Source organism: Petromyzon marinus, chromosome 1, assembly GCF_048934315.1.
Source record: "Petromyzon marinus isolate PM22_M1 ecotype Great Lakes invasive population chromosome 1, UKy_Petmar_22M1.pri1.0, whole genome shotgun sequence".
NCBI classification, from domain to species: domain Eukaryota; kingdom Metazoa; phylum Chordata; class Hyperoartia; order Petromyzontiformes; family Petromyzontidae; genus Petromyzon; species Petromyzon marinus.
The window spans coordinates 10819075-10846710 of NC_133667.1; the positions used below are offsets into that span (position 1 = coordinate 10819075).

General features: G+C 54.3%; 1 protein-coding gene across 8 annotated transcripts in view; it reads left to right on the top strand.

Moving 5' to 3' along the window:
* The window catches only part of LOC116942196 (adhesion G protein-coupled receptor L2-like), a 213143-nt gene that overhangs the window by 160070 nt on the left and 25437 nt on the right, over positions 1–27636 (top strand). For 6 of the 8 annotated variants that reach the window (XM_032953872.2, XM_032953862.2, XM_032953909.2 and 3 more), the window contains 12 exons: positions 3500–3603; positions 4128–4290; positions 10245–10348; positions 11223–11408; positions 14457–14495; positions 17198–17381; positions 18246–18452; positions 19121–19323; positions 20584–20757; positions 23780–23989; positions 25834–26054; positions 26456–26522. In XM_032953872.2, the coding sequence (XP_032809763.2) occupies positions 3500–3603; positions 4128–4290; positions 10245–10348; positions 11223–11408; positions 14457–14495; positions 17198–17381; positions 18246–18452; positions 19121–19323; positions 20584–20757; positions 23780–23989; positions 25834–26054; positions 26456–26522 (1862 nt within the window). The remainder of the gene's footprint in view (positions 1–3499; positions 3604–4127; positions 4291–10244; positions 10349–11222; positions 11409–14456; positions 14496–17197; positions 17382–18245; positions 18453–19120; positions 19324–20583; positions 20758–23779; positions 23990–25833; positions 26055–26455; positions 26523–27636) is intronic. The other 2 variants (XM_032953889.2, XM_032953918.2) reach the window with 1 other exon arrangement.

A 27636-nucleotide genomic window follows, 5' to 3' on the forward strand; every position in this document is an offset into this window, starting at 1 on the left:
CTCTCTCTGTGGTCCTGTGGATTTCTCTTCAGGTCCTCCGGTTTTTCCCCTCCGCGTTTAGAATCGACGTCAACGCCTTCAGAGTATTTGGCTGCTATAAATGTACACGTGACGACGAACCACTTTCGTTGAGCTATCATTTGTGATGGCCAGGTCGCTTCTGAAACAGAGCTACATAGCTCAGTGGGCCTTACCTGGTAATATAAAATAAAAAAAGTTTTATTACTTTAGTTTAAATTCGTGAAAATGACATCGGAACAACCGTAAAACGCAGCTTTTGCAGGAGCACGCCGTGGCTCAGCCCCCACGGTATCCCAATAGAAAACGCCGGGAAAAAAACCCTAGCTCCACACATTTTAAACATGACCGCTCACGGTACGTTAGTTTCCTTACAACCTTGCAGTGACAGGATGGACTGAGGCGTTTGAAAGTGCCGTTCGGCCCTCGGTGCGCGACAGATTCCTCAGTCTTTTATTCCTCCCTGCCCTCTCGCCCCCCCACCCCCCCCCGGCCACCGCCCCTCACCCAACTTTATCCCGATTGTGCCATCGGCATCACACGGTCGCCGAGACAGGGCCTTAACCCTTTCACCGTTTCAAGACGTCCCGCGAGTTGTGGGCTAGGGGTGTTCCCCCCCTCCCCCCCACCCGTTCACCGCTGAATCTCTTGGAACGCGCGAGCGGGGCTCAGCGTTAGTTCTATTCAGAGGAGGCGTAGCGCCGTTGTTTTTAAGGACATTGCACTCACCGCAGAGGGACCGTGGGGACACGACCGCAACTCTGCGATAGCTGGCGCCTGAACTGTGCCGCACACCCTCCCGATAAAGTTATCTTTTTATCGGGTCATCAGCTTTTCTCCCGATTCCGTTCCGATGACGTACGTGTGCGTGCACCTAACGCCATCGGAAAAAAACCCGACATCATCGGAATGGTAAATGGTTAATTCGGCTCGCTCGTAGAGCGGAAGTGGACGTCACAGATCTAGCACTGATAAACCCCAACCCCCCCCCACCTCTCCGAGTTCCCCGTAAGTGCCCCTCTGTCTACGCTCGCCTCTCTCGCCTCACGTTAATCGCCGCTGCCGCACTGTCTCCATTCCAGCAACGAAGGCCTCCTCCTTCCTGCACAGCCACCCACAGTCTCAACCTTGGTTCCATGGGAGGTCGCTCTTCTGGACGTCCGCTCCTGTTTGTCTCTGGAATTCTCTTCCTCCGGAACTTTGTGTAGTTGAGACTGTGCTGCTGCTGCTGCTGCTACTGCTACCCTCGACTTGAGACCTTTTTTTATATTCATGTGCAGAGAGCACATTTCCTCCCCCCCCCCCCACCCCGCTCCACTTCCCGCATGTGAAACTTCTGGAGATGCGGTCGCATTTAAACCATCACATGTGAACTCCGGTCATCCTCGCAGCAGCAGATTTCGGCTCGGCCATCGAACAAAGCCGGTGGTCACCGCATCGCGCCGTTTCAGATGCGCTCCTGCGGCCGTCTGGAACGCTCCTCCTTTCGATGTTAGGAAGACACTGGCGCTATGCACTTCGAAATCATCTCGATCGAAAGCGAATTTCTTGAGAACTGCTTCCCGTGTTTAGTTTGTTGTCCTTCCCCTACCCGCACCTCCGATTCGCGCGGCCGGCCACGTGCGGTGCAAAAGAAGTCCACCATAGGTGTCGTCGCTATGTAAATTGTACTGTATTGACCTCGGGGTCCATACAGTAGAGGTTAGCGCCCTGGCCCCCCCCACCCCACCCCGACGATTTTTTTTTACGTTTTACATTTTCAGCTGGAGCCCGGCACAGAGCACAAACCGCGACGTAGTGGCGCTGTGGGGTTGTGGGGGCGGAGGAGGGAGTGGTACAGAAACTCCGCGGGCACAAGTCACTGCCGCTGCCGCCCTGCCGCGTGGAGACCTAGAGCTGGGGTTGCATGTTTACATTCACGTGGGGAGAGGCAGGTGAGGGTGGAAGAACCTCAGTAAGGGACGAAGGGGAGTGTGGAGAGGGGAAGGGGGGGGGGGACCTGCCCCCCCCCCCCCACAACCCCCCCCCTACCCCCCCACCGAGAGATGCGACGGCGTTGCACGTACGGCGAACACCGTGGCACAGCCGACGGGCGGAACGAAATCTGAGCGGTTACAAAAACTCCGGACGGACGGACGGACGGACGGACACACGGACGGCGCGCGTCTGTAATAGAGACCACGCTGCTGCCATGGAAGCCAAGCCGATGCCCAGCTCCTCCCAACAGCTCCCATTGCTTAGTCATTAGGCTAATTCCACACCGCAGCTGCGCACTTTAATTTCACGCCAGCCGCGTTGTCGTGCTCCCTGGTGGCAGCGTGACGGCAGCTTCCACCAACTAAACTCGGCTCCGACGCTCGCTCGCTCGCTCACTGACACCTCGCTCTCCCTGCTGCAAGGGGTGAGATGCAGGGACTGCGCTGTGTGCCAAGGGCGTCCGTGCGTGTGTGTGTGTGTGTGTGCGTGTGTGTGTGTCTCATGAAGTGTTTGTGTGTGTGTGTGTGTGTCGGAATCAGAATCCTTGGTTACCCTCGAGAAATCCGACGTGCTATGAAGCTTCTATTCACAGGTGTCCAGTAAAGGTGTCCAGTATGACCAGGGTGTGATTCAGGACTGGGCTCTGTGTTGAGAGTGAAGCATGTCTGTGTGTGTGTGTCTGTGTGTGTGTGTGTGGGGAGCGGTGGTATAGCGGTTAGCGCGCTGCGCTATGAATCTGGCGACCCGAGTTCAATTCCCGCTCATGGCCACCAACAGCATGAGTACCTGGTGCAGTGTGTAAACATTGCCACACGAGAAGGTGGTGCACCCACCTCCTCTCATGTGCCGTGCCGGCCTTCATAGGTGCTCACTCACAGCACTTGCCCTCCACAGTCTGATAAGCCATATTTGGTGTTTGTGTGTAAGTGATAACTTAAGGTCGACTCGACGTTGCATGAGTCTGTTTGGTATTTGAACATCTTAACACCTCCTGTTTTATTTCCATAAAGGGGTAAAACCTATTGTTAATTTCACAGTGACCAACTTTGTTCGATGGTCGTGGTCGGGGCAGTATGTGCGTATGTTGGAACTTTCTTTCGCACCCTACGTAGCCGACTACGCTAATCTGAGGTGCGTGAGGAGGCCTGCTCCTTGGCTGTCTCTGACGTTGCACTCGCCCACTGCTCATAGGCCTCCACCCCCCCACACGGGTCGAGCGTGAGGCCAGAAAACTTTGAAGCGGCACAAACTTGTAACTCTTCGGGACACCGGGGATGGCCTTCCTGAAACCGGGAACGTTCGGCCAATCCAGGACGTTTGGCAGCTCTGGGCCGCTGCTCTTGGTTTGCGAAAGTGCGTTTGCACGTTGAATAGCCAACCGTGCCAATCGGAGGTGTCGAATGGCCGTCGCTGCTCTTGCTGTCGTTGATTGGGTAAACATTAGTTGGCCGCGCCCGTGTCGTCAATATGGTCGTTGTTTTTTCGTGTGTTTCCCACAATGCAGTGCACGAGATTTCGACGTTGGGGCCTTCCAGTGGAGGCAGCACCGCAAGTCCTCCGCGGAGCCACGTGGCAACGTTGCCGCCAATCCCTGCGCAACCGCCACAGGTGACGGTGGTGGTGGTGGTATCAGCAATGGTGTTGGCAGTAGTGGTGGCGGTGGTGGTGATGGTGGTGGGGAGCGGTTAGCGCAGCGGTCAGCTCTACGCCGCGCAACGAACCCGGCGACCCGAGGTCGATTCCCGCTCGCGGCCAACACCGGTGACGATTATTTGAACCGGTCCTGGGCCTCCTCGCCTAGGTCGACTCAGCCTCAAATAAGCAGCTGGTGCAGTGTGTAAAAACATGGCCACAGGCGGTCGGGCGTGGTGCTGGCCACCCATCCCCTGACGTGCCGTGCCGGCCTTCATAGGTGCTCGCGAACAGCACTTTTTGCAACAACCCGTTAAAGGCTATACGGGGGGCAGTGGTAGTGGCGACTGTGGTGGCATTGTTGCTGATGGTGGTGGTGGTGGTGAGCGGTGATTGGTGCGCACTGCACCTCCGATTAGCACGGTTGGCTCTGTACGGTGCGAAAGAGGTTGAACCTACAACGCTGCGCTCGACTCTGTAATGGCGCATCTCCACCGCAGGACACGACCGACGTGAAACCGGGAGACGTGGCGCCCGCTGACGGCGGCGAGGGCGGCACCCGCGTGCCCACGTTCTGTCCCCCCACGCTCGCCCGCGCCGTCCAGTGGCCCCAGCTGCTGCAGGGCAAGACGGCGGAGAGGCCCTGTCCTGCGGGCACCGTCGGTGAGTCCGCCCGCCCGCCCGCCCGCCCGCCTCCGGCCGTCTCCCTCTGTCTCCGAGTCTCTATCGGTGTCTCTGTATCAGTGTCTCTATCTGCGTGTCTGTTTCTCTTACGTCTCCCTATGGCTGCATCGCTTTCTTTCTTTCTATTTATCTGCGTGTGTGTCTGTGTGTGTCGCTCTCCCTGCCCCTGTCCCCTCGGGCTCCGTTTTTGTGTCTCATGCTCTTATGTCTGTAGACCCCTCTCTGTCCATCTCTCTACCTGTTTTTCTCTGTCACCCTATCTCTGGATCTTTTTCCTCTTTGTGCCTCTCTATCTATCTCTCTCCGGCTATCTGCCTCCATGCCCTCTCCGTCTCTCGCTCTCTCTTTGTATCCCCCCCCCCCCAACCGTCTCCCTTTGTCTCGCTGTCTCAGTCTGTGTCGGTACCTCCCGTCAGTGGGGGGGTCGGGAGCGGAAGTCCCAACGGTCAGCGCGCTGCGATACGAACCCGGCGACCTGAGTTCGATTCCCGCTAACAGCCACCAACACCCAGTGACGATTGTCTGAACCGGTCCTGGGCCTCCGCTAGGTTGACTCGGCCTCAAAATGAGTACCTTGAGCGATGTGTAGTAAACATCTCCACTCGGGAGACAAAGGCGGCCAGGCGTGGTGCTGGCCACCCACCTCCCCTCGTGTGCCGTGACAGCCTTCATAGGTGCTGCTACTCGCTAACAGCCACTCGCTCCAATGGTCTGTTAAAGGCTGCACGCGAGGGTCCTTTTGTCTCTGTGGGGTTGGGGAAGTGGTGAGACGTCGCTAGATGGGGTGTGGAGCTCAAGCACCACTCAACAATGTTGCCTTGAGGATATCACGTGGGAAACCCACATCCAATCACACACATTCTCACCAATAATAGAGGTTTTTTCGGGGTTAGATTGCGTAAATACATGAATGTGTCGTTAAAACCCGCCACCACCCGACACAGCCAACTAGTAAGGGGTTGTCACATGAACGGAACGTGGCCAATTCATTACTAGTACAGCACGCCGGTGTAGTGTATAGTAGTGTAGTGTGTAGTGTAGTGTATAGTAGTGTAGTGTATAGTAGTGTAGTGTGTAGTGTAGTATATAGTAGTGTAGTGCATAGTAGTGTAGTGTGTAGTGTAGTGTGTAGTAGTGTAGTGTATAGTAGTGTAGTGTGTAGTAGTGTAGTGTATTTTGTATAGTAGTGTAGTGTATAGTGTAGTGTGTAGTAGTGTATTATGTAGTGTATAGTATAGTGTATAGTAGTGTATTGTGTATAGTAGTGTATTGTGTATAGTAGTGTAGTGTGTAGTAGTGTATTGTGTATAGTAGTGTAGTGTATAGTGTAGTGTGTAGTGTATTATGTAGTCTATAGTGTAGTGTATAGTAGTGAATTGTGTGTAGTAGTGTATAGTGTAGTGTGTAGTAGTGTATTATGTAGTGTATAGTATAGTGTATAGTAGTGTATTGTGTATAGTAGTGTATTGTGTATAGTAGTGTGTAGTAGTGTATTGTGTATAGTAGTGTAGTGTATAGTGTAGTGTATTATGTAGTGTATAGTGTAGTGTATAGTAGTGAATTGTGTGTAGTAGTGTAGTGTATAGTAGTGTAGTGTATAGTAGTGTAGTGTATAGTGTAGTGTATATTAGTGTAGTGTATAGTGTAGTGTGTAGTAGTGTAGTGTATTTAGTGTAGTGTGTAGTGTATAGTAGTGTATAGTGTAGTGTATTTTGTATAGTAGTGTAGTGTATAGTGTAGTGTGTAGTAGTGTATTATGTAGTGTATAGTATAGTGTATAGTAGTGTATTGTGTATAGTAGTGTAGTGTATAGTAGTGTAGTGTGTAGTAGTGTAGTGTGTATAGTAGTGTATAGTGTAGTATACTAGTACAGCACACCGGCGTGTTGGAGAGCCAAGTCACAACATTTACAATCTGAGCGCCGTGACATTTCGCCAGTAATTACAACCAGCTTCATCAGGCGACATTCTCACCAAGTTATTTCTTACGCTGCCAGTGGTTTTAAATTCCACATTCCTATAGGGTCCAAGTCTTCTTTGGTTCTTTCGGTAAAGTCACGTAGAATGAGAATAAAATAATAAATTGATAAAATAAAATAGGTAGGACAGCGCTGGAGTGGACTCCAGACAGTCTCGTCCCTTCACCTGATGAAGGCCGCTTGTGTTGTGGCCGAAACGTCGTGAGAATATTATTGTGTTATTTTATTTTATCAATTTTTTAGTCGTGAGAATATTATTGTGTTATTTTATTTTATCAATGTATTATTTTATTCTCATTCTACATGACTTTACCGAAAGAACCAAAGAAGATTAATCATTGCAGTCACGAAAGCTTTAAATCGAAATATAGGGTCCAAGTCTGTTCATAAAAAAAAAATCCACATTGAACTGCTCAGAACCACATGTTACACGTGGTTTTTATTTTGCCAGCCGGAAGAGGCGGTGATGATGATGATGGTGATAATGATTGTGCTCCTGGTGATGATGATGATGATGGTGGTGGTGATGTTGGTGGCGATGATCGTGATGGCGGTGGCAGTGATGGTGATGATCGTGATGATTGTGATGATGATGGTATCGTGGTGATGGTGGTGGTGGCGGTGATGTTTGACAGGCTGTGTTCCTAGTAAACATGCGACGTTGACCCAACGTTGAACTTATCAACTTGGCATTGAGAGCCGGAAAAATTCAACGCACTGATACAGTACATCGACATGTCTCGCACCGTCACGCATCCTCAAGGACCAATTAAACGCCCAAACCCAGTGCAGTACGCACAGTGCCAGACCTGTCAACCCATACGGTTTACCTGCAGGGAAATTGAACTTTCACGTCTATACTGCGTACAGCCGTTTCACTACGGGCAAACATTTTTTTGGGGGTCTATTTGTTTGTGTTTCTCCCTTGTGATATAGAATGAACGCTGAGATTTATAAGGGGCACGGGGTGACCAACAAGGTTTGGGTTTGTCTGTAATAAGGTAGGGCACTGACAAGGGGTTGACAGGTTTTGCGAAGTGTGATGTGACTGTCATTCTCTATCGATGTCAACATGTCAGACCTTTTCACGTATCCACCCCATACCTCAGTTCCCACAGAGTTGGATATGCGACGTTGTAAGGTACTCTTAAGCCGAAAACCACTGTAGCCGCCTGCTCAAGCGAGCATAAGGTGCAGCGAATTGTAGAGCTGATGGTGGAAATTCCACGTTACTATGGCAGCGAGCAAGTTAGGACTTGGCAGAACAATAAGAAGTGTTACATTTCCACGAAGCAGGACCTGTTATTTTTTTTTTTTATCCCCATGGATGTTGATTATGTTGAATGGGGCTGGGTTAACCATCACAACATGGACCTGAACTCCTGACCTTTCAACTGTGAGTCATGTGCTCTGACCACTGAGCCTCACCCAGCCAGTTCATTGTATCTCATAGCTATAATAATAATGTACAAGCCTTTCTCAATCCACTGCTGGATGATCAACCCCCATGACCGACACACTATGTTGGTTTGACCATACTTCACCAGGCTGGTCAGTGGACATTGGTGAAGGTTGGTAGTCAGCCATTGCCAGATTAGATATCACTCCCGACCGGATGTTCGCTGAATCAGAATCTTTCAGAATCGGGAGTCTCTGTTCATCCCGCAGAAAATCCGATGAGCCACGAAGCTCCTTTGCACAGATGTCCAGGGGATGAAAACCGCTCGTCCAGAACAGGGCGCGCAGGGTTAAAGCAGGCCGCCGTTGGCGAGCGCTTATCAAGGCCGACACGGTGCGCTAACCGCTGTGCCGTCGCTCGCTCCAGCGAGATGACGGTGCCGCAGACGTGTGGACTGGGGCGTGGGGGGGGGGGGGGCGGGATAGACGCGGGGGGGAAGATTTTGATTTTGCACGGTTGGCTAACGTGCGGTGCGAAAGACGTTCAACTCAAGCACAATCGTAATCACCAGCGAAACTTCACGGTACTCGAATCGTGCATGTTGTGGATTTACTCTCCAACACGCAACGCGGTGGGCTTGAAGTAGCAACTAACTGGCACGTTTCGTTTACGTGACGAACCTTGCTGTGATTGGCCGCGTCGGGTGGTGGCGGGCTGACCACGCACTTTGACGCTTACGCGATCTAATCCAAAAGAACTAGAAGCCTTTTTTACGAATTATATTGGTCGCGAAAGCCTACGTGTCAAAGCCCGCATACGTGCAACCTGAAAACGATGCCGAGACCCAAAAGAAAAGCTCCCCGCTGCAGACTTTTTCCTGGGTTCCACCGAGCGACGCCGTCGGAAATTCCATAGGATTAAAAATTTGGCACGGTGAGAGGAATTTGATGCACGGAATGTTTTGAGTTTTATGTTGTCCGAGTGAGGCGTGTGTGTGTGTGTGCGTGCGTTTGTGAGTCTTTGCGTGTACGTGTGTTTTTGTGAATGTGTGTTTGTCTATGTGTGTTCGTTTGTATTTATGAATGCGAATGTATATTTGTATGTGCGTATGTGTGGGGAGCGGTAGTGTAACCATTAGAGCGCTGCGCTACAAACCCGAGTTTTTTTTCCCGCTCACGGCCAACACCGGTGACGATCATCTGAACCGGTTGTGGGCCTCCTCCCCTTGGTCGACTCAATTGAGTACCCGGTGCGGTGTGTAAACATCGCCACTGGGGAGACAAAGGTTTGGCGCGGTGCTGATCACCCACCAGACCACCCCCCCCTTGTGCCGTGCCGGCCATCATAGGTACTCGAACTTGCCCCAAAATTATCTTATGGCTATACGGGGGGGGGGGGGGGGGTATTTCTAGGTGTCTGTGCAATATATGTGTAGTGACCGGTGGCGCACGTTGCTCTTACAAACCCGGCGACCAGCCAAGGCTGACATCAGTGGCGAGTGGCACTTGAACTGGTCTTCGGCCTACTCAGCCTTAAATGAGTACCTGGTGAGGTGTGTGTACTGGGGAGACAATGGTGACTGGTGCACTTGCTCTCCAATGGCCTGTGTAGGCTACAGGGGGATCTTTGTCTTTGTGTGCGTGCTAACGTTTGTGATTGTATGCACCCGTGCGTTTTTGTGGGTGTTCGCCGTGTGTGTGCGTGGTTAGCGCACTGCGCTTCGAACCCGGCGCCCTGAATTGGATTTTCCAGCCACAACATCAGTGGCGATTGATATATGAAGATGTCTTGGACATCCCTTAGGTCATCTCGGACTAAAATGATTACCTATATATGCAAATGTGTATGATTGCGTATTGATTGCGTGTGTAAATGTGTGTGCCTTCTTGTATATGTAAATGTGTGTGATTGCATATTGATTATATGTTAGAGTGTGTGTCTGTGTGTGTGATTGTATATTCGTGTATGTTGGGGGAGCAGGAGCATAGTGGCTATGAACCCAGTGAACTGAGTTTGATTCCCACTCATGGCCAACATTGGATCCGAATATATGAACCTACCCTTGGCTACCCCGTGGTCAAGAGGTTAACTACCTCGCCTGGTACTCAGGAGTTCGTGGGTTCGATCCTAACCCTGACAAATGTGTATTTGAAGTTTGCATGTTTCACTCCCCGTGGTCGCGTGGATTTTTCTCCGGGTCCTCCGGTTTTTCCCTCAACATTTAGAATCGCCACTCACGCGTTTTAGAGTATTTGCCTGCCGCCGTAGATTTCCGCAAGATAAGCCACTACGTTGCCAGGTTACATCTGAAAAATAGCTATACAGCTCAGTGGGCACCTGGTAAGATAATAAATATGTTTAATAGTTTAATAGTAACATGGTAAGCTTGGTAAACAACGGCACCTGAGAGATGATGACGGCCGACCGTGGTGGATGGCCACCGACCCCAATCGTGTGCCGTGCCGTCTTTAATAAGTGTTCGCCAACAGCACTTGGCCCAGCAAAGTCTGTTCGAAGGCTACACGGGGAACCTTTGTCTTTGTGTGCACACACCAGGCACGGCGCTCTACACCTGCGACGCCATCACGGGAGTCTGGTCTGCCCGAGGTCCCGATTTCAGCAACTGCACTTCGCCCTGGGTGAACCAAATCGCGCAACGGGTGAGCCATCGCCTCCCTGCCTCCCTGTCCCTTCCCCCGTGCGAGACATCAATCGAGTCGTCGTCGCGACCTTCGCAATGCCCACAACACCCCCCCCATCTCGCCCACGCACGGGAACGCGTCTCGTCCGTTCCATCTCCGCGACGGTCTTCGCCCCCCGCCTCGTCCATCGCCTTCGGCTGCCGTTCCGTCGCCCCCAGCTGTCGCTCATCCGCCGGACATCATGCCGTCCGGGGGATGGTGTCCGTCACCGTGCCCATTCGTCCACTTCGATCGAAATCGAATGCCTTGTGTGAATGATGAGAAAGCGAATCAAAATAGAAGAAAAACTGAGCCGGCTAAAACGATAAGGGATAGTAAACCTAATACAGCCACGCTTTCAGCTCTAGTCTTGATCTGGTGGTCTTGACAAGGCTGAGAGCATCGTACGTGCACCTGCGTGCACGTCACGGTGGTCACGTGATGTGCACGCAAGGAACGATGGGAGTCGTGCCTTCGTTTGTGAGCGGCACACCTTCATGCACTGTTATTTTTAGCCATTGCTCGTCTTAACAGTCAATACTTGTTCTAACAGTCAATACTTGTTCTAACAGTCAATACTTGTTCTAACAGTCAATACTTGTTCTAATCGTCAATACTTGTTCTAATCGTCAATACTTGTCTTCTGAGTCATTACTTTTCTTAACAGGCAATATGACGATGTCTCTGATTTGCTTTTGCTCCCAAATCACTCCGTCTGTATGCCTGACCGTGATCCTCAGCAAATCGATTATTTAATTCGATAACTCTTGTCGCCCCCCCCCCCCCCCCCCATCGTTGTCCCTCACCGTTATGTCCTCCCTCTCACCCCACCCCCCCCTCCCCCGTCGCTCAGATCAAGAGCCGCGAGAACGCCGCCACGGTGGCGAGCGACTTGGCGCGGCAGACGCGCGACCCCGTGTACGCGGGCGACGTGAGCTCCTCGGTGAAGCTCATGGAGCAGCTGGTGGACATCCTGGACGCGCAGCTGCTTGAGCTGACGCCCACCGAGAAGGAGTCGTCCACACGCACCTTCAACAAGGTACCCGGCCGCATCCCGGGATCCACACGCCGCTCGGCTTTGCTAGGGGGGCGGGCGCTTGGGGTCGTTGTGACCTTTAGAGCACGGAGTGGCCCGAGGGAGGGTCCCGGGTATGGCCGGATATGGCCGTCCATCAAGGCTGGAAACGGCGCTGTGTAGCATGGCACGCGACCGACAAAAATACCACCGCCACCACGGCGGTTATTGAAGGTCTCCTCCGTAGCTGTGCGTGAAGGGCGGACGGGGGCCCCGGATGCGACCCGCATGTGGCCGACGGCTTCGTTTTTGTGGTGGTCACGTGATGGCCTACTGTTTCAAGTAAGAGTCGTCATTTCTGTCCGTGCTAAGTCCCTTTCATCACCATAAGGGATGGCGATGGTGGCGATGACGACGATGGACTAAGTCGATCCCCCCCCGCCACCCAACCGGTATTTGGTTGGGGGGTCGACACGCGGCCTGGCGATTGGTGAGCCGAGTGCTCAAACCACAGTCATTCTTTTGAAGCCTTGAATAGGCCGAGACCAAGATGGCGGACTCAGCGGTGCTATCTTCTTTGGTTCTTTCGGTAAAGTCACGTAGAATGAGAATAAAATATTAAATTAATAAAATAAAATAAAATAACACAATAATATTCTAACACGACGTTTTGGCCACAACACAAGTGGCCTTCATCAGGTGAAGGGACGAGACTGTCTGGAGGACAGCGCTTAAGGGAAGCGTGCGGCGGCGGCGGCGGTGGCGGCGTTGCACGGTTGACTTTCTTTCCGAATGCGCCCACGCGCCAGGCTGAGCACCGAACGGTCCCCATAATTATGCGGGCGGCGGCTGTCGGCCTCTAAATGCCGTTCATCACCGAGTTTAAATCTCGACGCGTGCTTATAAATCACGGAATCTGCGATGCGCGACGACAGACGGCGCCTTAATCCTATTACGGATTAATGCATCCCATTTGCGTGTATTCATCTTAACTGTAATGTAACTTTAATAGGATTTTTGCCAAAATGTGTTTTTTGTCCGTTTACGCGACTCCCTTCCATGCAGCGTCGAGCGAGCGCTTTTTGCCGAAACGACTCACAGCCTTGCGCTGGCGTCGCCGCCTGCTCTAACGCTGCATTGTAACGCTGGGGATAGAGCATGGCACCCATGCCAGAAGAGGGGGAACGCCACATGTGAACGCATCGTCTTAATTGCTGCATTATTATTATCAATACCCTCTGAAATGTACCGCAACGCCAACTCAAGGTCCCGACCCCCCTCCTGGGACCGCGCTGCTGCCGACACCCTTGAATCTGACCCAGATCTGGGAAGAGCGGCTGTTGTCCTTTCCCCCACGCCTCCGATTAGCACGGTTGGCTACGTAAGGTGCGAAGAAGTTCCGCGTGCATACACTCAAAGACTCGCAACAGAGATCCATCGACTCGCAAAGAGACCCATAGTTTGTTGTTCTTTTCCCTCGCTTATTTGTACGACTGGATGCGCGTATTGGTGACCGCCGCCTCTTCGGCGAACGATTCGGTCGCCGCAGTTAAATTCCGGCGAATGGAGCGAATGGGTTCCGAACCAGCGAGGAAGATCGAGCCAAACTAAAATAAAAAGCAACCAATTCGTCAGTCGAATCGTTGGGCGCAGAGCGCTCCAGTGCGCTTTTCTACCCAATGGCTTGTTAGCACCAGAGGGCATTGTAACAGGAGCCGACGGTGTCAGAATCCAGCCATTTCGCGGAGAGGGGACGGCCGTGTGTCCCCCGGTACCTTCTTGGGGGAACGGCCCCTCGCTTCGCGGACGCTCGTTTTGCCGAGCCGGAGGGGGGGGGGGGGTGGCTCTGGTGATGTCGCGCCGCCGCTGCGAGGCTGTCGCAGAATCGCGAGAGCGTCGCGTCGGCGGGAGTCGCCGCCATTGACGGACCGGCGCACCGCTATCCGTCTAGAGCCCAGCATTTGGCGACCATCGCAGAGGCCCACGTGGGTAGCCGATGAATAATTGAATACACGGACAAGGAGCCCATACTTTGCACGTGAAAGCAAAATGTGTTTTTCGGTCCGTCGGCCGATCCTCGGGCTTCTGGACCGACGCCTCTCGTCAGATTTTGGTTTATGCGATGAAAACTCTGGAAACCGGTTCCATCTAACTTTTCTCCGTGCCGTGTTTTGGTGCACGCCTCACGCAGTGCAGCATGCCTCGATCCATGTTCCATGAAGTATGCTCCATTCCACGTTGTGGTGCGCACCTTGCCTGTACAGCGCACGTGCTCCGCTCCGTGTTCCATTATCCACGCTCAACGACATGTTGTAATGCATGCATTGCGCAGGCTCCATGTTATGGTGCATACATTGCACGGTGGACAGCGGTGCGCTCCACGTTCCTTTTAAAAGCATGCCCCTTGCCTTGTTGTGGTGGGTACGTTCCATCAATCCTGCTCCATGCTGTGTTGTGGTGTGCACGTTGCATAGTGTGCACAGGACTCCACTACATGTTACATCAATCATGCTCCGTGCCGTTTTGTGAAGCAATGCGGTGCACACCGCAAGGATCCGCTCCATCTGCCATCAAGCACGCTCCATGCCGTGTTGTTGAGCAACGCACTGCACGCCACAGGGCTCCGCTCCCGTGTTCCGTCAGGCACGCTCCGTGCCGTGTTGCGATGGGTGCTTTGTACGACACGCACTGTTCCACTCCATGTTCCGTCACGCACCCTCCGTGCCGTGTTGTGCAGCAAAATGCATTGCACACCGCAGGGATGCGCTCCACGCTCCGTCAAGCACGCTCCAGGCCGCGCCGTGAAGCACGCCTTGCACGGCCGGCCAGGCGCATCAGAGACTCGTTACGTCCGGTCAGAGACTCCGGAGCGAGCGAGGTTGACAAAACCGGCACGGGTCAAACGGAAACCGGGCAGCTGGCAAAAAAAGCCCGGTTGCTCGTCGGGCGGCGGTTGTTGTGTGCGAGTCTGGAAATCACGCGGTGTCTTTTTATAATGCCTCCCCCCTCCTCCCCCTTCACCCCCCCCTCCTCCTCCTCCTTTACCCCCCCCACCAATCTCTGCACTCTCAGCTAAAGATGAGGGATGGGCTCTGCCAAGCGTACATCAAGGTATCGGTATCCGCGTCGTCGGTCTGGCCCGTCAAGCGGGGGGGGTAACAACAAACGGCGTCGGCGCACGATGTGGTTGCTGGTGGGGCTTCCGCGACCGGGGCAGCGGTGGCCCAGTGGCTCCAGAGGTCGAGGGATCGGAATCGGATTTATTATTATTATTATTTTTACGCCGGAGGAGGAATCCGATGAGTCTATGAAGCTCTTTTTCATGGATGTTCCTGCAGGGGGACACGGGGTCAGAACGTTACTACAACTGACAATATGAAAGCACGATTGGAGTGCAAAGTATTGAAAAAGTAAACAAATCACTTTCTAAAATATACGAATAAAAGCTTAAACTCTTTTTATCCTATTCTTTGGGTACTTTCGGTAAAGCCACGAAGATAAAAATAAGAATAAAAATATCACGACGTATCGATCACAACACAAGCAGTCGTTATCAGGTGAATAAATGGCGGGAGAGCTGTTGTTATAAAGGATGTTTTAAAGGTTTGAGATGGGTGTAGCCCAAGGGTCATAAGCGAAGTGGGCGGTGCTAGTGATCTTTTTTATCTTACCAGGTAAGGCCCACTGAGCTGTTAGCTTCTTCTTCAGAAGCGACCTGGTCACGAGTGATAGCTCAACGAAGTGGAGAGGCAAAACGTTGTCGGAGTATTTAGAGGCGGCCGCGTTTGGCTGCAATGTCAGAGCCACTGAGCCACCACCGCTGAGACCCTGGGTTTGAATCGTGGGTCTCGTCCTTCCGCCCCCACCGCGATTTAAACCGAAGTGCGCTGCGTTTGTTTGGGGTTGCTCCTCGCTTTGGGGCCTCCCTTCATCCACCACCCCCCCCACCCACCCGCGCCGTCGACGGCACCGCGATCGCGTGCATGGCTCACCGCGTCGTCTTGGCACGTCGCTGCATGGATGACGCCGCCGCCGCATTGTGCGATGCACGAAGCCCAAGAAACGTTCCCCTGCTCTGTGATGACGACGTTCCCCTGCTCTGTGATGACAACGACGTTCCCCTGCTCCGGGATGACGACGTTCCCCTGCTCTGTGATGACGACGTTCCCCTGCTCTGTGATGATGACGACGTTCCCCTGCTCTGTGATGACGACGTTCCCCTGCTCTGTGATGATGACGACGTTCCCCTGCTCTGTGATGACGACGTTCCCCTGCTCTGTGATGACGACGTTCCCCTGCTCTGTGATGACGACGTTCCCCTGCTCTGTGATGACGACGTTCCCCTGCTGTGTGATGACGACGTTCCCCTGCTCCGTGATGACGACGTTCCCCTGCTGTGATGACGACGTTCCCCTGCTCTGTGATGATGACGTTCCCCTGCTCTGTGATGACGACGTTCCCCTGCTCTGTGATGACGACGTTCCCCTGCTCTGTGATGACGACGTTCCCCTGCTCTGTGATGACGACAACGTTCCCCTGCTCCGTGATGATGACGTTCCCCTGCTCTGTAATGACGACGTTCCCCTGCTCTGTGATGACGACGTTCCCCTGCTCTGTGATGACGACGTTCCCCTGCTCCGTGATGATGACGTTCCCCTGCCCTGTGATGACGACGTTTCCCTGCTCCGTGATGACGACGTTCCCCTGCTCTGTGTGACGACGTTCCCCTGCTCTGTGATGACGACGACGTTCCCCTGCTCTGTGATGACGACGTTCCCCTGCTCTGTGATGACGACGACATTCCCCTGCTCTGTGATGACGACGTTCCCCTGCTCTGTGATGATGACGACATTCCCCTGCTCTGTGATGACGACGTTCCCCTGTTCTGTGATGACGTTCCCCTGCTCTGTGATGACGACGTTCCCCTGCTCTGTGATGACGACGTTCCCCTGCTCTGTGATGACGACGTTCCCCTGCTGTGTGATGACGACGTTCCCCTGCTCCGTGATGACGACGGTCGGGCCATGACGTTTGTGTGCCTTCACCCCGCACCCCCCCCCAGCGCTCTCCACAGCCATCCGGAGGACCTTGCATCGTGATGTTTCGCTTGTTTGGCCATTTGTGTTTTGAGTTACACGGCTAAAAGCTTGCACGTGCGCAGGTCCGGTCCGGCCCAGAGGTTTCTGGAGGCCCCCGGGGCAGATCGCCGCATGTGTGGGCACCCCCCCCCCCCCCCATATTAGTGTAGAGCAAATTGCCCGTTTTGCTCCACCGCTCTGGGTGTGACCCTGCATGCGTGCGTGCGTGCGTGGGTTCGGGGCGACCCCGCACGCTCGAGCAACCTGTACACGGGAGTGTCTTGCTTGCTCGGCGTCCTCGGGAAGATCCGCGAAAGCGCGCGCGCTCCCTGCTCGTGGCCCTGCGGCGGTGTTTTGTGTTTTCACTCGGGCGAGGCTTGCATGCGCTTGAGTGAGTTTTTTCTTTTGTTGGCATGCGCTGTGTCCTCCCTGCGCGTGCCGGGAGAAAACAAACGGCGATGTCATCTCATTTTTTTTGGGCGGCACGCGACGTGGTTATCGACTGGCGCGGTTGGCTACGCACGGCGCGAGAGAAGTCCCGCAAAATGATGACCACTGCTGTCACAGCTAACGCCACCGATACCGTCACCGCTACCGATACCGTCACCCCTGCCGTCGCTTCCCCTCCCGCTTAACGACGGAGCAGGAGGCGGCGAGTGAGTAACCTGCTGCGTGCGTGCGTCTGTGTCTGTGTGTCTGCCTGCGTGCTGCCTGCGTGACCCCGGCCACGCGCAGGCGGTGGTGGAGGTGGTGAGCAACCTGCTGCGCGAGGACGCCGTGTGGGCGTGGCGCGACATGAACGGCACGGAGCGAGCGCACACCGCCACGCTGCTCGCCGACTCCGTGGAGGAAGCGGCGTTCGTGCTCGCCGACCACCTCCTGCACCCCGACAACGTCACCGTTGCCGCCGACAACGTCGGTACGGGGGGGGGGGCGGGGGGGCCGGGGGGGGGGAGCGGTGCCCAGGGTTCGCGCGCCGGCAGTGGGCGGCCGTTTCGGGGTGGGGGTTGGGTCAAGGGTCAGCGCGGGAGCCGGCGAGGGTTGTGTTGAGGTGGCCGAGTGGCGTGGGACGCGGGGGGTTGAAGATGGTGAGTTCCGTCTGTTCGGCTTGGGGATTAAAGTTGGGCCCGAGCATGCTGATAAACCCTTTTACCCGTTCCGAGACATCTTAAAGTTCCGGGGTCGGAGTTCACCGCTGAATCTCGGAACGCGCAAGCGGCCCTGCGTTCAGTTTTCTTTCAGAGCGGCGTGGCAGCGCCGTTGCCTTTAAAGGCGTCGTTAATCACCGCAGAGAACCGTAGCGACACGGCCACCGCCACTCTACGATAGCTGGCGCCAAACTGTGCCACACGGCCTCCTGCGTGTGCCTTGCGGGAGGCCTCGGTACATCTTCCGACCTGAAGACGTCCGTGTACGTCATCGGAACGGAATCGGAAGAAAAACTGATGATGGTGACGTACGCCATCGGAATGGGAAAAGGTTAAACCGGCATCTCGAGTGTAGTGAGTGGATGGTGTCGGCCCCCTCACCCACGGCTCACATAGATGACGGCTTGTACAGAGGCCCATAGACTGACTTAAAGACTCACGGACTCCAAACAGACACCCATAAACTCAAATGGAGTTGTGAATGAACAACAACGTGTGTTCATTCACGGGCCCCCTCATTTTCTTGGGGAATTATTTGATGGAATTCTGCATCCGTCCTCACCCCATTTTTCCTCCCCCCCCACCCCGCTTCCCCCCACCCCCACCCCCCCACCCGCCCCTCCCCCCGTCCTCAGTGCTCACGGTGTCGGTGCTGAACACGGAGGGGCCGCTGCAGGACTTCACGTTCCCCCGCGACGAGGCGACCGAGAGGGCCGGCAATTCGGATCGCCCCGACAGCGGCGGCGGCGGCGGCGGCGGCCGTGGTGGCGCCACGACCCCGTGGCATTCTGGGAACCGCATCACGCTCACGGCAAACTCCATCAAACTGAACAGCCGCAACGGTGAGCTGCGGTGGTCGCATTCAGCGGTGCCGGGGGGGGGGGGGTAGAGAGAGTGGAGGGAGAGCGGAGGGAGAGCGAAGTGAGAGCGGAGCGAGAGCGCGGATAGAGTGGTGAGAGAGCGTGGAGAGAGCAGGGAGAGAACGGAGAGATGTTCTGCTGTCCGACTGGACATCTGTAAAAATAAACTCCTTTAAAAGAGTTTTTTTGTTTTTAAAACGACGGTTTTATTATTAACAACTTCGTTGAACTCACGGTCTTTTGAGAAGTGCGTCAATGGCGCCTGCGTTTGGTGCGAGCCGATTCCACAGTTTAGGGACCGCGGCGTTTTTGACCTACACACAAATATATATATAAATGATAAGGGCGTCCATACAAAATGTCAATTGCTTTAAAGTAGCGAATTTATTGATCAATTGATGCCGATTTTGATACAGGCGTGCATCGTCACCGGATCTGAGTGCCGTGTGCAAAAATGTGGAATTGATTGGACAACGGGAAGTTGGACGAAATTTGGCTTACAAGATTTGACCGCGACAAACACAGGAATCAAGTGAAGTAAATCCGTTGGGAAAAGAAAAGAAAAGAAAAAAAAAAAAAAGAGCTTGATAGCTCATGGGGTTCCTCCAGCGTAAATCAACGTTCCGAATCTTCTCTTTGTGGGCGCGCAGGTGTGACGAAGCTGGTGTTCACCACGTACGACAACTTGGCGCTCTTCCTGAGCACGGACAACGCCACGCTGCCGGCCAACGCGTCGCAGCAGAGCAACCGCTCCCTCGTCGTCAACTCGCCCATCATCTCCGCCTCCATCAACAAGGAGTCGAACCACGTGTTCCTCAGCGAGCCCGTCGTCTTCACGCTCAAGCACAACGTGGTGAGCTCGTGGAGGGGGCCCGGGGGTGTGGGGCGGGGGGGGGTGGGGAGGGGGTGGGTGAGGTTGGAGTTGGGGGGGGATGGGTGGTGGGGGTAGTGAGCTTGGGTGGGGGGGGGTGGGGGGGGACTGGGGGTGGGTGGGGGGGGGGGGGACAGGGGGTGGGGTAGTGAGCTTGGGGGGGGGGGACTGGGGGTGGGTGGGGGGGATGGGGGGGTAGTGAGTTTGGGGAGGGGGGACTGGGGGTGGGTGGGGGGGGGACAGGGAGTGGGGTAGTGAGCTTGGAGGGGGGGTGGGAAGGGGGTGGGTTGGGGGGGTGGGGGGGGAGCTGAGCGGTGGGGTTGGGAGGGGGTGGGTGAGGTTGGAGTGGGGGGATGGGTGGTGGGGGTAGTGAGCTTGGGTGGGGAGGGTGGGACTGGGGGTGGGTGGGGGGGGGGGGGGACAGGGGGTGGGGTAGTGAGCTTCGGGGGTGGGGGTGTGGGAGGGGGGGCCCGGGCACCCGGGGTCGTCGCTTGCTCAGCTGGCAGGGTTCACAATGGTCACGTGGGAGACGCCGCTGCTGAGTCTCGGGCACGGCTGAGAGATGCCTCGGTTTGGATTCCCCACCGGCGGCGGCGGCGATGCCGCGCTTCCACAGCGGCTAGATAGTGGGACAGGGCCGTGCTGCCGGGACCCTTCCAGTAACTGGTGATGCTCATTCTGCTCATGATGATGCTGATTCTGCTCATGATGATGCTGATTCTGCTGTTGTTGCTGACACTGCTGCTGCTGCTCTTGTTTCAGCTGATCTTGATACTGCTGTTATTGCTGCTGTTGCTGCTGCTCCTGCAATCACTGCTGTTACCTTTGCTGCTGATGCTGCGAATATTGCCACCGCTGCTGCTGCTGCTGCTGCATCCGATGCTTCCACTTTAACCAGCAATGCCACTGTTGGTTGACGCTGTCGCTGCTGCCGATGACGCTGCTGCCGATGACGCTGCTGCTGCTGATGATGAGGACGCTGCTCATGACGCTTCTGCTGCCGCCCCTGCTGCTGATGATGATGATGATGACGCTGCTTCTGCCTGCTGCTGCTGCTGCTGCCCATGATAGTGCTGCTGCTAATGATGACGGCGCTTCTGCTGCTGCTGTTGCTGATGATGATGACGATGACGATGCTGCCACTGCCGCTGATTCCGAGACTCTTTAAGAGCGGCCCTTGAATGACGAGTTGGGCGCCGTCCTCCTCCCCCGTACCCGCCCCCCCCCCCCGCCCCCCCCCAGACATCGGACCACTTCAGCCCCAGCTGCTCCTTCTGGAACTACTCGTCCCACACCATGAGGGGCCACTGGTCGAGCCACGGCTGCAAGCTGCTGTCCACCAACAGCACGCACACCACCTGCTCCTGCAACCACCTCACCAACTTCGCGGTGCTCATGGCCAGGCACGACATCGAGGTACCGAGAGATTCGGGGTGGGGGGGGGGGGGGCCCTCGGTTCGCTGGTGGTGGTGGTGAGGGTGGTGAGGGTGGTGAGTGAGTGTGGTGTGTAAGTGTGGTGAGTGTGTGAGTGTGGTGAGTGAGTGTGGTGAGTGAGTGTGGTGAGTGTGTGTGGTGAGTGTGGTGTGTAAGTGTGGTGAGTGTGTGAGTGTGGTGAGTGTGTAAATGTGGTGAGTGTGGTGTGTAAATGTGGTGAGTGTGGTGAGTGTGTAAATGTGGTGAGTGTGGTGTGTAAATGTGGTGAGTGTGGTGTGTGTGGTGAGTGAGTGTGGTGAGTGAGTGTTGTGAGTGAGTGTGGTGATTGGAGGTGATGGTGGTGATGTTGGTGGTGGTAAAGTTTGGATGTAGTGGTGGTGGCGGTGAGGGTGGTGATTGTTGGTGAAGGTGGTGGTGGTGGTGGTGGTGCTAAGTTTAGGGCTATACCAAATAAATGAAACTGAAATTGAAGATGAGATGAAGGTGTTCAGGGTGGATGATTGGAGGTTAAGGTGATGATGTTGGTGGCGGTAAATTTAGATGAGGTGAGGGTGGTGAGGTTTGTGAAGTTGGTGATTGGAGGTGGTGTTGGAGCTGGTAAGTTTGGATGAGGTGGTGAGATGTGGTGGTGGTAGTTATTGATTTGATGATGGTAATGTTTATGTTGTGGGGGGGCGGTGGCCTAGCGGTTAGGGTGCTGCGCTAAGAACCCAGCGACCCGAGTTCAATTCCCACTCATGGCCACCAACACCAGCGACATATGAATAATCTGAACCGGTCCTGGGCCTCCCCTCAGTCGACTCAGCCTCAAATGAGTACCTGGTGCGGTGTGTAAACATCGTGACTGGGAAGACAAAGATGGTTTGGCGTGGTGCTGGCCACCCACCCCCTCGTGTGCCATACCAGCCTTCATAGGTGCTCGTTAACAGGACTTGCCTCAACAGTCTGTTAAGGCTATTCGGGGGATCTTTGTGTGTGGAGCGATGCTCATAACAATGAGCAGAGTGCCGGGTGACTAAAATGCAGAAAGTTGAGTGTGGAGCACAGTTGGTGCATCTGTAATCTCCATCAACCCATAATACCTGGGTCCTGTAACATCCTGCCACTGGGGAGACAAAGGCGGCCGGGCGTGGTGCTGGCCACCCACCCCCTCGTGTGCCGTGCCGGCCTTCATAGGTGCTGCTACTTGCTAACAGCACTTGCCCCAACAGTCTGTTAAAGCCTATACGGGGGATCTTTGTCATTCGTTGTCCACCTTTTTCGATTTAAATCCCAATTAAAAACTAATTTATTTAAGAACTGCTTTTTGTGTTTAGTTTGTTGTCCTTCCCCCGCACCTCCGATGAGCACGGTTGGCTACGTACTTGGCGAAAGAAGATCCTGATACAGTGAGGGAAAAAGTATTTGATCCCCTGCTGATTTTGTACGTTTACCCACTGACAAAGAAATGATCAGTCTATAATTTTAATGGTAGGTTTATTTGAACAGTGAGATTCAGAATAACAACAAAATCCAGAAAAACGCATGTCAAAAATGTTATAAATGTATTTGCATTTTAATGAGGGAAATAAGTATTTGACCCCCTCTCAATCAGAAAGATTTCTGGCTCCCAGGTGTCTTTTATACAGGTAACGAGCTGAGATTAGGAGCACACTCTTAAAGGGAGTGCTCCTAATCTCAGCTTGTTACCTGTATAAAAGGCACCTGTCCACAGAAGCAATCAATCAGATTCCAAACTCTCCACCATGGCCAAGACCAAAGAGCTCTCCAAGGATGTCAGGGACAAGATTGTAGACCTACACAAGGCTGGAATGGGCTACAAGACCATTGCCAAGCAGCTTGGTGAGAAGGTTACAACAGTTGGTGCGATTATTCACAAATGGAAGAAACACAAAAGAACTGTCAATCTCCCTCAGCCTGGGGCTCCATGCAAGATCTCACCTCGTGGAATTGCAATGATCATGAGAACGGTGAGGAGCAGCTGGGACCATAGTTACCAAGAAAACAATTGGTAACACACTACGCCGTGAATGACTGAAATCCTGCAGCGCCCGCAAGGTCCCCCTGCTCAAGAAAGCACATATACATGCCCGTCTGAAGTTTGCTAATGAACATCTGAATGATTCAGAGGACAACTGGGTGAAAGTGTTGTGGTCAGATGAGACCAAAATGGAACTCTTTGGCATCAACTCAACTCGCCGTGTTTGGAGGAGGAGGAATGCTGCCTATGAACCCAAGAACACCATCCCCACCGTCAAACATGGAGGTGGAAACATGCTTTGGGGGTGTTTTTCTGCTAAGGGGACAGGACAACTTCACCGCATCAAAGGGATGATGGACGGGGCCATGTACCGTCAAATCTTGGGTGAGAACCTCCTTCCCTCAGCCAGGGCATGGAAAATGGGTCGTGGATGGGTATTCCAGCATGACAATGACCCAAAACACACGGCCAAGGCAACAAAGGAGTGGCTCAAGAAGAAGCACATTAAGGTCCTGGAGTGGCCTAGCCAGTCTCCAGACCTTAATCCCATAGAAAATCTGTGGAGGGAGCTGAAGGTTCGAGTTGCCAAACGTCAGCCTCGAAATCTTAATGACTTGGAGAATATCTGCAAAGAAGAGTGGGATAAAATCCCTCCTGAGATGTGTGCAAACCTGGTGGCCAACTACAAGTAACATCTGACCTCTGTGATTGCCAACAAGGGTTTTGCCACCAAGTACTAAGTCATGTTTTGCAGAGGGGTCAAATTCTTAATTCTTATTTCCCTCATTAAAATACAAATCAATTTATAACATTTTTTTACATGCGTTTTTCTGGATTTTTTTGTTGTTATTCTGTCTCTCACTGTTCAAATAAACCTAACATTAAAATTATAGACTGATCATTTCTTTGTCAGTGGGCAAACGTACAAAATCAGCAGGGGATCAAATACTTTTTTTCCCTCACAGTACATACGTGCACCTGCCCATGGCATCCTCATGCCCCCGTGTGTCCCGTGCGTGCCAGTACGGGGACCGCGCCCACGAGCTGCTGCTGCTGGTGATCACGTGGGTGGGCGTGCTGGTGTCCCTCGTGTGCCTCGCCATGGCCACCTTCACCTTCTGCTTCTTCCGCGGCCTCCAGAGTGACCGCAACACCATCCACAAGAACCTGTGCCTCAACCTGCTGCTCGCTGAGCTACTCTTCCTGCTAGGCATCGACAAGACTCAGTACACGGTGCGCCCGCCCGCTCCCTCTTGCCCACTCCCACCGACTTGTCTTTACGCCTACTCACCCTCTCACCTACTCACCCACTCACCCACTCGCCCACTCATCTACTCACCCACTCGCCCACTCACCTACTCACCCACTCACCCACTCACCTACTCACCCACTCACCCACTCGCCCACTCACCTACTCACCCACTCGCCCACTCACCTACTCACCCACTCACCCACTCGCCCACTCGCCCGCCTGCCCGCCCGCTCCTTCCCTCTTGCCCACTCCCACCGACTTGTCTTCTCACCCACTCACCCACTCACATACTCACCCACTCACCCACTCACCTACTCACCCACTCACCCACTCATCCACTCACCCACTCGCCCACTCACTCACTCATCCACTCACCCACTCACCTACTCACCTACTCACCCACTCACCCACTCACCTACTCACCCACTCACCTAATCACCCACTCACCCACTCACCTACTCACCCACTCACCCACTCACCCACTCACCTACTCACTCACTCACCCACTCGCCCACTCACCTACTCACCCACTCACCTACTCACCCACTCACCTACTCACCCACTCGCCCACTCACCCACTCACCTACTCACCCACTCGCCCGCCTGCCCACCCGCTCCCTCCCTATTGCCCACTCCCTCCAACTTGTCTTCTCACCCACTCGCCTACTCACCCACTCACCTACTCACCCACGCTCGCCCACTCGCCCGTCCTCTCACCCACTCGCTCGCCCACTCGATCCTCTTGCTTGCTCTTGATGCGCTCAGTCTTCCTCTCTCTCTCTCTCCGTGTGTCTTGCCTGCTCACCCACTCGCAGTGGCGCTCTTTCTTCCGCTCACACGTTTACCCACTCGTTCTCGCCCACTGTCCCATCTTGCCCACTGCTCCTCTCTGCCGCTTGCTATTTCGTTCGCACATACGCTGACACGCTCACCCGCTCACACACTCACCCATCTCACGCACTCACCCACTCACACGCTCACACGCTCACCCGCTCACACACTCACCCAACTCACGCACTCACCCACTCACACGCTCACCCGCTCACACACTCACCCAACTCACGCACTCACCCACTCACACGCTCACCCACTGACACGCTCACAAGCTCACCCACTTACACTGTCGTCCACTCACCCTCTTGCTAGCTCGCACTGCCGTTCACTCGCCCTCGAACCAAAGTCCCGCTGTTCACCAACTCACCCTCATGGTCATCCACTCATCCTTTCACCCACTCGCCCTTTAATCCACTCACCCACTTCGCCCACCAACCCGCTCTTTCTTACCGTCCTCTCACTCGCTCACCATCTCACGTGCTTAGCCGCTGACCCACCGACCCTGCGGAGCCACCGTCTCGCTCGCCCACTCTCCCTGGCGGGGCTCTCCGTGTTACTGAGCGACTCCGGCTGTGTGGTGTTACCTTGGTGTGGTCTGAGAACGTTTCCTTGTTTTTGCTGCCTTGCCCAATCTTGATAGATATATAAATGATGCACGTTTTTATTTAAATAATGTTCCGTTCACGTTTAGCCACTTGCTTACCACTTTCTCAATTTTTCACTCGCTTCTGAAGCAAATTGTGCAACAGCTCAGCGCGCTTTGCCTGGGGAAAATAAAAATGGTTAATTTTTTCATTCGTGATGTGTTCACCTTTCCTCTACCTTGCACTCCTATCGCGTTGTTTCGTAGTGACCCCCGTGACCCCCTACCGGTGGACATCTGTGAGACAAGAGCTTCTCGGCTCATCGGATTTCCTCCCCTCCACGTCCAAATAAAGATTCCGATTCTGTATAAACACCAACCGCCCACCCCACTGCGCTGGCTCCGCAGGTGGCGTGCTCCATCCTGGCGGCGCTGCTGCACCTGTTCTTCCTGGCGGCGTTTGCGTGGATGTGCCTCGAGGGCGTGCAGCTCTACCTCATGCTGGTGGAGGTGTTCGAGGGGCGCCGCGCACGCCGCAAGTACTTCTACCTCCTGGGCTACGGCCTGCCGCTCACCGTCGTCGGGGTCTCCCTCGCCGTCGACTACACTGGCTACGGCACCGAGCGAGCGTGAGTCCCGCCGCCGCCGCCGCCGCCGCCGCCGCCCCTCGTGCCGGGGACAGCGCCCGGGGTCTTGCCGGCTGGCGCCCCGGCTTGCTAACTGGAGCCCGGCCTTGCCGGCTGGCGCCCGGCCTTGCCGGCTGGCGCCCGGCCTTGCCGGCTGGCGCCCGGCCTTGCCGGCTGGCGCCCGGCCTTGCCGGCTGGCGCCCGGCCTCACCAGATGTATGGAATGCCGTCACATGCAACAAATGACACAAATGTGCCCCGATGTTACCAGATGGGTGGCTCAAGTGCTACTGAACGGTGGCAAATGTTACCAAATAACTGGCGAATGAAACCAGATACGTGCAGCGCTATCTCGGCCTGGCAGGCTAACCAGGCGATCGTTTGTCCTCTCTTCCGTTCTGCAGCTGTTGGCTCAGGACCGACAATCATTTCATCTGGAGTTTCCTCGCGCCCGTGGCCGCCATCATCCTCGTGAGTACCGTGCGTGCGCATTGTGCCAGGGACGGGGGGGGGGGGGGGGGTGGGTGGGTCGCGGTGAAGCTTCCGGCATCGTTCCCCCGCCAGTGAGACGCGTCGCTGTGTCTGCCGCTCAACGTACGTGTGTGTGAGAGTTCCCGTGCTGAATCTGATGCGATTCCCACATTCGTCTTGAACGTGAATTCCCGAAATCGTCTCGTGCCAAAATCCCGTCCAGATCTAAAACGCGAATTGCAGGCGAGCACCTCTGATTGCCACGCTAACGTCTGTATGTACTAGGTATGCTGAACTTCTTTCACATGTTGATCTTTGGAGTCACCAGGTTGTCTTTTGAAAAGACTCGCCCCCCCCCCCCCCACCATAGTAATGTGGAATTTCCCACGACCGGCTCAGGGTTGTCAATGGGAAGATGAGCACCAGTGGCCTCAATGCTAATTTGAGCAGGAAATAACTTTTTGACTCTTTGGTTGTCCCATTAATTACTCGCTTAACGCGGTAGAAGAATTCCTGAAAAGCACCGCGTTCAGCGAAGAGAGAGTCGGAATATTTATTACTACTGGAGGAGGAATCCGATGAGCTATAAAGCTCTTTTGTTCACAGATGTCCAGTCGGGGGCACCGGGGTCAGAACGTTGCAACAACAAACGGTACAAAAATACGATAGCAGTGAAAAGTATAGGAAAGGAAATCTGGTGTAAAAAAAACTAGTTTTTATTTTACCAGGTAAGGCCCACTGAGTTATTAGCGTCTTTTTTTTAGAAGCAACAAAGTAATTGGCTTATCAATTGGAAATTTATAGCAGCCAAATTATCTAAATAATCCCCATAAGAAGTAATGTCACGATAAAGTTTGCCAAGTGTGGCAAGATACGTTGTACGCACGCACACAAATAACCGTAACATTCCACGCGTATATACCCAGAATTCCCGTACCGTTCCAGAAAGCAGTTCACCGTCGACCGCTCAGAAACCGCATTATAACGGTGCGCACGTTCCGCGTTGTGAGAAAAGTCTTCCCTAATGAAAGGGAGGCTCAGCCAGTATGGTGAGCTGGCAGTCCCGCACCTCTGATTAGCACGGTCGGCTACGTACGGTGTGAAAGAAGTTCAA